General features: G+C 46.4%; 1 protein-coding gene across 1 annotated transcript; it reads left to right on the top strand.

Moving 5' to 3' along the window:
* The first annotated feature begins 5,323 nt into the window (after window positions 1–5,323).
* LOC119316754 (50S ribosomal protein L21, chloroplastic-like) lies at window positions 5,324–7,677 on the top strand. Its single transcript, XM_037591134.1, has 5 exons — window positions 5,324–5,662; window positions 6,467–6,547; window positions 6,945–7,046; window positions 7,130–7,204; window positions 7,333–7,677. Exons 1-5 carry the CDS (start codon window positions 5,393–5,395, stop codon window positions 7,411–7,413), a joined length of 609 nt encoding a protein of 202 aa, XP_037447031.1. The 5' UTR covers window positions 5,324–5,392; the 3' UTR covers window positions 7,414–7,677.
* The last annotated feature ends 1,266 nt before the right edge of the window (window positions 7,678–8,943 follow it).

The raw sequence follows: 8,943 nt of genomic DNA, 5'->3' as shown, positions 1-8,943 counted from the left end.
GCACGATCGAGAAACTATGATCAAGAAGTGATCCTAGAACAACCTACGTCAAGCATTACTCCAACACCGTGTTTGCTTCCCGGACTCCGCCGGAAAGAGACCATCACGGTTACACACGCGGTTGATGTATTTTAATTAAGGTCGACTTCAGGTTTTCTACAACCGGACGTTAACAAATTCCCATCTGCCCATAACCGCTGGCACGGCTTTCGAAAGTTCAAACCCCTGCAGGGGTGTCCCAACTTAGCCCATAACAAGCTCTCACGGTCAATGAAGGATATTCCTTCTAGCGGGAAGACCCGATCAGACTCGGAATCCCGGTTACAAGACATTTCGACAATGGTAAAACAAGTCCAGCAAGACCACCCGCTGTGCCGACAAATCCCGATAGGAGTTGCACATATCTCGTTCTCAGGGCACACCAGATAAGCTAAGCGTACAGGAGCCGACGTAACCCAAGTTGCCAAGGGATGGCCCTGCACGGTGCTCTAGTTTGGACCAACACTCAGAGGAGCACTGGCCCGGGGGTTCAAATAAAGATGACCGTTGAGTCCGCGGAACCCAAGGGAAAAAAGGCTAGGTGGCGAATGGTAAAACCAATGTTGGGCATTGCTAGAAGAGTTTTATTCAAGGTGAACTGTCAAGGGGTTCCCATTATAGCCCAACCGCGTAAGGAACGCAAAATCCAGGAACATAACACCGATATGACGAAAACTAGGGCGGCAAGAGTGGAACAAAACACCAGGCATAAGGCCGAGTCTTCCACCCTTTACCAAGTATATAGATGCATTAATTAAATAAGAGATATTGTGATATCCCAACAAGTAAACATGTCCCAACAAGGAACAACATCTCCATGTTCCAACAAGGAACAAAACTTCAATCTTCACCTGCAACTAACAACGCTATAAGAGGGACTGAGCAAAGCGGTAACATAGCCAATCAACGGTGCTAGGACATGGTGGGTTAGAGGCTTGGTTCAACAATATAGGAGGCATGGTAAGCAAGTGGTAGGTATCACATCATAGGCATAGCAAAAGAGCGAGCAACTAGCAAGCAAAGATAGAAGTGATTTCGAGGGTATGATCATCTTGCCTGAAATCCCGCAAGGAAGAAGAACGAGTCCAAGGACCGTGTCGCATGTTGGGTTATCTTTTATTTTGGCGCCGTAGTCGGGCCATGAGTGTTTGAATGTTGTAATGCTATTTATGTACTTTGATTGACATGGCGAGTGTAAGCCAACTATGTATCTCTTTCCCTTATGTATTACATGGGTTGTGTGAAGATTGCCTCACTTGCAACATTGCTTTCAATGTGGTTATGTCTCTAAGTCGTGCCTCGACACGTGGGAGCTATAGCCGCATCGAGGGCGTTACAATTGCTTAGCCTTGGGGGTTCATCATCATCGTCTTCACTGCTTGGCCTTGGGGGGTCATCACCCTCTTTGCCGCGAGGCTGACCCTTGCCCTGGATCTTGGCCACAATCTTGTCGGCCTTCTTCATGACCAATCAGTTTAGGTTGGAGTGATTGGCAGGCTTGCCGAAAGTGTCGTGAATTTGGTAGGGCTTTTTAAAGATCTTCTCTAGTGTGGACGGGTCGTCTCTGTTCCCTTTAAAGGGCTTCTTCCTCTGGCCGGTCCACTTATTGCTAAATCCGGCATTGATAGTTACCTTGTCGATGTCACTGCCATTGCCTTTATCGCGAGGTTTGTTTTTATTGCCTTGAGGTTTCCCATTTTTGTCGCGTACTTCTGAGGTACCAGGGTCGCTGATGTGGCTAGTGTTGCAGGCCAACCAGCTATCTTCCCCTGTGAAGAACCGGGTCATGAGAGAGGTGAGGGCTACCATGGTCTTGGGCTTTTCATATCTGAGTTGTCATGCCATCCATTCATCAGGAATGATGTGCCTGAAGGCAGCAATCGGTTATGCATCAGGACAGTCGACGATTTGGTTCTTCTTGGTCAAAAACCGATTCCAAAATTTGCTAGGGGACTTGACAGGCTGTTGGATGATGTGACTGAGGTCATCGGCGTCTGGTGGCCGAACATAGGTGCCCTAGAAGTTAGCTCGGAAGGCATATTTGAGCTCTTCCCAGCTTCCGATAGATTTCTCGGGCAAGCTATTAAGCCAATGCCTCGCTGGTCCTTTAAGATTTAATGGTAGGTATTTGATGGCATGGAGGTCATCTCCTCAAGCCATGTGGATGCGGAGAAGGAAGTCTTCGATCCACACTGCCGGGTTAGTCGTTCCATCATATTGTTCAATGTTGACGGGTTTAAACCCCTCTCGGAACTGATGCTGCATGACCATTTGTAAAGCACATTGGGTGTGCAGCTCCTCTAACCCGAGCTACGGCTTGTCGGGCATCCATTGCTGTCCAGGCACGAGTATTATCTCAAGCCCTATCATGCTTATTGAGCCATTCCTGATATCCGGCCTGTCCGGCAGGCGCACGGCCCCTGGATCTGTATATGGATCGTGATGGGGTTGGCTATGCGGTCAACTTTCCTCGCAAATCATACGGCTAAGCAGACGGGATCAGATCTTTGCCTTCACGGCGAGGGATTGCAGGGGGGGTCTCGAAGCCCTCCCTTTGGTCTATCCCACCCCTGAGGAGGGCAGTCGGGCTGATCGGTTCAATCGTGCTTATAGAGCAGGTTGTCATCAACTTCGTCATCGAATGCCGGAAGTAGACGTCGTCGTGGGTAGGATTTGGTTTCATCTGCGATCCTTTGCTCAAGGTCTTGCTCAGCTGCGAGGACCTCCACCCATTTATCATTGAGCGTGTCTTGATCGGCTTTAAGCTTCTTCGACCCCCTTTTAATACTTCGAGCGGAACTAATGAGCCGTCGTCGAAAAGTTTCCAGATCAAGGAAGTCCTCAGGGACGTCGAATTCATCAGGTCCAAGACTTATGTCCTCTTCTAATTCTAGCATCTGGTTACTATCATCAGGATCATCGAGGTCCTCCATCCCTACGACGCTGTTGATCTGACCAGATGCGGCGTCATTGTCATTGTCCTTGTCCTCGGCGCCGTCCGGGTAGTGTTGTTACCGGAGGTACCATTATCGATGTTTTTGTTGCTGGCGTTCCCCTTACTGGCACGTTTAGAGCGCTTCCCGCTCTATCGGCGCTTGGGAGGATCCTTTTTCTCCTCCTCCTCGATGTCCTTGGGGGTATCCACCATGTAGGCATCATAGGTGGAGGTTGCCGGTGTTGGATGGTGCAGCGCCAGGCAGATCGCCGACATCCTCATCCATGTCGGTTGCCTCCTAGGAGGCATAGTCCAGCATGTCGGTTAAATCATCGACAGTAGCGACTAGGTGGGTGGTGGGTGGGATGTAAATTTCCCTATCACCGGCTTTAAATCCGATCTGGTCATAGACTCAAGACTGACCGTCCGAAATCCCAAGATTCTGGATTCCGCCCAGCATCTCGTTTAAAAGCGAGAGGTCTTCCGGGCCCATCTCGTGATAGTAGGCGGGGCCAACTTCTAGTATGCTCAACAAAGCATGTGACATGACTTCGGGGTGTGGATCAGCCAGGGAGAGGGCATGGTCTGATGCTGAAGAGATCAGATCCAAACTTGAGGTTGGTTCTGAGGTGAGACCTGATTCGAAGTTCGGATCTAAGGTTGGGTCCTAGGTTAAGGCCACAACGTCTGTGGAGTATTCCAGCCGATCTAGCACCTGACCAAAGAGGACAAGATCACCATGGGAGTTGGCAGTATATTCCAAACTCCCAAATCTGATGATCTAATCTGGGCAAAGCTTTTGATCCGGCCGAGGTGTCCGGCTGGATCAGCGTGAAGATGTCGCCGCAACCGATGTCGCTGATGATCTGAAGACGAGTCATTGATCATTTTTTACCAGATAGTGGGACCTATATGGGTCACCAATGTCGGTGCTAAAACCGACGGATCTCTGGTAGGGGGTCCTGAGTTGTAGGTCTAGGAACAATGGTAACAGGGGACGAAGGGAGACAATGTTTACCCAGGTTCGGACCCTCTCGGAGCGGTAAAACCCTATGTCCTGCTTTGATTGTATTGATGTGATGTAGTACATAGTCAGTGAAGACAGTACCCCTTAGTCCAGGTGACCGTCAGTGAGGTGGAAGGCTTCATGTTGAGAGAATTACCTATAGTGGGGATGAACTATTTAAGAATAAAATATTAACTATTCTTTTTTTGCATGAAAAACTTTCTATCTAATTATCAATTGTCAAGGTAGTACAAAGAACACAGGTAAAAAATACATCCAGGTCCATAGACTCCTAGCGACGACTACAAGCACAAGAGCGAGCCGAAGGCACACCGCCATCATCGCCCCTCCCTCGAGCGGGGCAAACCTTGTTGTAGTAGACAATAAGGATGTCATCATGCTAAGGCCAGATAGGACCAGCGCACCAGATCAGCAACCCCCGCCGATGAAGAGAAGTATAGATCAGAACGATCCAACCTGTAGACACACGAACGAAGACCAAATCCATGTTGATCCACCGAAGACAAACGTCAACTGAATCTTGCGAGATCCGACGGAGACATACTTTCACATACCCTCCGACGATGATAGAAGCACCGTTGGTACTGGCCTAGGTGGGAAGAACCTCATTCCATCTTCAGAGAGCCACCGCCGCCTTGCCTCTCGGAGCAGGACACAAACCCTAATGAAACTAAAAAAACATGCAAAAACGAAGCCCTGCCGTCAACAAGGGTCGGGATCCACCGCACCTTCATGGTCCTAAAGCCACATGAGACAAAGCAGACCGGTGGTGGCGCCGACGGGGGCACGAGAAACCCCAGCGACATGCCCTTGCATACGAGGCTATGAGAAGGGGCACATAGCTAGTTACCTACTCCATGATGTAAATTAGTTTAACCATTTTAAGCAGACCAGATATGTATCGCACTTAAGGGACTCCTTGTTTTCCGGTGTTATTATTTAGTTTTCCGGTGGTTATTTAGAATGAAATTATCCAGTTTCCGCTCATCTTCATGCTATCAAATGGCAACATGGATTAGGGAAATCTTTTCTCGTGTTGGGAAATGATTCCACCTAGCCCCAAAAATACCCTTGATGAGAGTTTGCTCCCTTGGATTTGCTGTCCGGTGCAACCAAATGAGGCCAAGGGGTTTGTTTGGTGCACAGGAAAATGCATGTGGATTATTGGTCTGTGTGTCTGTTCATATCAGGGAAGAGGAAAAATGCACCCCTCCCTTCGATATCCTCGGGAGTATGTATGAGAGTGTGCGTAAAAGAATTTTTTTTGCCAGCCGTTGGTATCCGAGCACGCGATTTCTTCCTATCCACAATATTATCCCTCCCCTCTTCGTCCGGAAACCCTCCAGTCCAGTATCCGTCGTTCCCCCTCGCCATCGTCCCGCGCCCCGTCCATGGCCACCGCCACGCTCCCTCTCCGCCTCCTCCCCTCGAGAACCCCACTCCTCTACACCGCCGCCTTCCTCCCTGCGAGCACCTCTCTCTCCGTCACCGCGTCCGCGCCCCGCAACTGGCGCATCTTCGCCGCCGCCGAGGAGGCGCCCGCTCCGGTGGAAGCCGAGGCGGAGGAGGTGGTAGAGGATGCCGCGGTTCCGGAGCCTGTTGAGGTGCAGCTGGCTGCTGCTGGCGCGGGGAAGGACGCCGACATCTTCGCCGTTGTCATGGTGGGTTAGCTCGCACGTTCACTCACTAGCATCCAAAGTTGCAGTTTGGTCAAAATAAACTGGAAATTACTAAGGCCTTCTTTGGGCTTCATTAGCTGCTGTTTCGTAAATAGTCTCCGTGACTTAAATACCACTTGAGCTTTATATATGTCTTGTGGTGAATTAAAGATTCCAGGTTTCGTTGGGACTGCAGTGCTGCACCAGAGATGGTTAGGCTGTATCATGATTCATGAATACTACTCCCTCTTTTCGGGATTATAAGACCCACGAGTTTTTTCTAGATTGTCAAATTCACCAAAGAAATGCGAGTTATATGCCACAAAAAGATATAACATTGAATTCGTATTTGTGAGAAGTTTCTAATGGTATGCTTGTAGTGGCATATATATGATACTCCCTACGTCCGGAGATACTTGTCGGAGGAATGGATGTATCTAGACGTATTTTAGTTTTAGATACATCCATTTTTATCCATTTCTCTGACAAGTATTTCTAGACGAAGGGAGTATAATATAAGTTGTATTTCACAGGTCAAAAAGATCTGAAAATGCGTGCAAGCATTTTAAACCGGAAACAATGGAGTAAGAGAAATGTGCACACTTCTCACTAGGATGTGCATGCCGCAGTGTTAGAAAGAAAATTGGAACTATTTAACATTAGTATTACAATGAATTATCTGGGTGCACTTTAAAAAAATGCTGAACCTGCAAAGATGCGTCGTTGGAGAGTTTATGTTTTTTCTACTTCTTATAGGTATTGTGATTAATGAGGAAACTATTTTGACTATAATTTTCTGTTGTGCAGATTGGGTCCAGACAATACATTGTGATGCCAGGTCGGTACATATACACACAGAGGCTGAAAGACGCCAATGTCAATGATCAGGTTTAGTGCTTGTCCTTCTATACATAATTTTTTTTTTAGGACTCCCAAGTTGATGTCTGACTGTTTGTAAGACTTCGGGTAATGCTTTTGCCATGTTGCATGGTTTCCTCCAGCATGTTTGGATGAGAAAAAAAAAATCCTTTGGAGAATTACCTTACTGCGTTGTTGTTCTTATAAAAGGTCTCTCATTTTGGTACTTGTTCTTTGGTTTGCTCATTGGTCTTGATGTGGCTATGCACACATGGTTACGGAAGTAACTCATACATTACGTGTTTGTTCATTTAGTTTACTTAGTCCATGAAAATATGGAATTAGCATGCAACCCCACACATTCATATGGATCCTTGGCATGCTTTTGTATCTTTGAGATAACTCCCATATAATGTTTGATGCACAGATCATTTTGAACAAGGTACTACTGGTGTCAACTAGAGACAAAGCTTATATTGGCATGCCAGTGGTGACCAATGCTGCTGTTCATGCAATTGTTGAAGAACAGGTATGCCTTATGCATGATGTGAGATTAATAATGAATATACAAAATTAGCTTACACTGGTTTCTCCCCATTATTTGTTCAATAGGGACTGGACGATAAAGTGATTGTTTTCAAGTTCAAGAAGAAGAAGAAGTACCAGAGGAAAGCTGGTCACAGACAGGTAAGTATGTCTAGTTTGTGTCCCATTGAAGGTGGAAATATACTAGCATAGTCATAAGAACTGACTTAGTTTTGACATTCCCAACTCCAAAACAATATGAGTTCTTATAATTTTCTGTTCTTCGACAGCCAAATACGAGGTTAAGAATTACCGGCATAAGTGGATATGAGGAATTCCCTGCTGATCCAATACTTCAAGTTCCAGCTTAAGTGTAATTGTAAGTTGTTTAGTTACAAATGCTTGGTATTACATTAGAGTGCAAGAGCATTTTCCCCACTGTTCCCCAAGTGAGGCTCTTCCCCAAGTTAATGTACTCGAAATGCTGCCATTCGTTGAGTGGTTGGTTCCATCCTTTTGTTTATTCCACCAGCTCTTGTCTTCCTTTGAAATCCAATTGTATTATCTTGATTGTGCAGAAAGACAGGGGAAAGCATTTAATTACAATGTGGACATGTTAGCTTTGGATTGTGCAATTTCAGAGTTGTTGAGGCCCGCACTACGGCCCAGTTCTTTTGCCAGATTCTCCCAGAATCTAACCCCTGCCCAGATTCTCCCAGAATCTTTGAGCCCCATTTGTTTTACAATCCTATCTAGTTAGGGTCTAATTAGGTAGGATTGTAAAACAAAAGGGGGTCAAAGATTCTAGGAGAAGCTAGAGGGGCAGATTCTGGGAGAATCCTGCAAAAGAACTAGGCCTACATAACATTGCTACCTGCAAAAGAACTAGGCCTACATAACATTGCTAATATTACTATCTGTTTTCCTAAATCTAATCTGAATTTGTTTAGCTCTTTATTGTCATAGTATTATTTCTGGTTGTGGTTTTGCAGAAATCTTACCACTTTTAAGTCCATGAGAGAGACAAACAATGCCCGTGGCCTAGACACGTTTTTTGTAGTACCTGTCATTACATTCTTTTAGGCAGCTCTGACTTGAGTAGTCCTAGTCTTTAGACTTCTCTAGGCCAAGTTGAAACTTCTCTCAGGGTAAAGCTGCAGAAAACTGGATTTGGTCACAAGTAATCCGTCGCGGTGGCCACTTCACTGAAGAGAAAATTTGGTGACTGTCTAAATGCAGACACCTAATATAACACCCCAGATTTCATTTCCAACCTGATGGTGCTAGCACACTACCTAAAGCCACAAGTCCGAGAGTAATTAGAAACTTCGACACTGCTCCGACCTGCTGTAGTGGTACATGAGGACATTGTTATAGTGGTACACGAGCCATGCTTGCTCATGGTGAGTTGCACGGCGACGGACCCTTCACCTGTAACTACTCTTACGGGACCCACAAACTTGTAATTCTCCTGGAGCCAATGCTCGCGATGATTCGCTCCACAGTCCCTGGCTTGTTGGTGTATACCATCTCCAACACAGTTGTGCCATGAGCAGTCATGTGGTGGGTCCTCGTTGTTGGGTCCTCGTTGTTTGTTTCCCGTCGTCCATGGCTGCAAAGAGGGGTGGGTTGGGGTTAGGCTGGTCATAGTGGGGAGTCACTTAGACTAGTAACATACATATGTTACTAGTCTATGTTACTACCTTCATAGTGGGTAGTGTCATAGGTGTGGTAACATAGTTGCCTTCATTTATTACTTTGTAGACTCATTATGCATTGGAAACCGCTATGTGATGGTAACATATTATGTTACTCTATTTGCCTCTCTCCTCATTAACTACTTGTCACATCACCATTTTTGCTTATGTGGCATCTATGTTACTACTTATGTTACTCCCACT

This window comes from Triticum dicoccoides, chromosome 6A (assembly GCF_002162155.2).
Source record: "Triticum dicoccoides isolate Atlit2015 ecotype Zavitan chromosome 6A, WEW_v2.0, whole genome shotgun sequence".
NCBI lineage: Eukaryota > Viridiplantae > Streptophyta > Magnoliopsida > Poales > Poaceae > Triticum > Triticum dicoccoides.
Note: the sequence above shows the minus strand (reverse complement) of the source record. Positions and strands in the feature narration are given on the sequence as shown.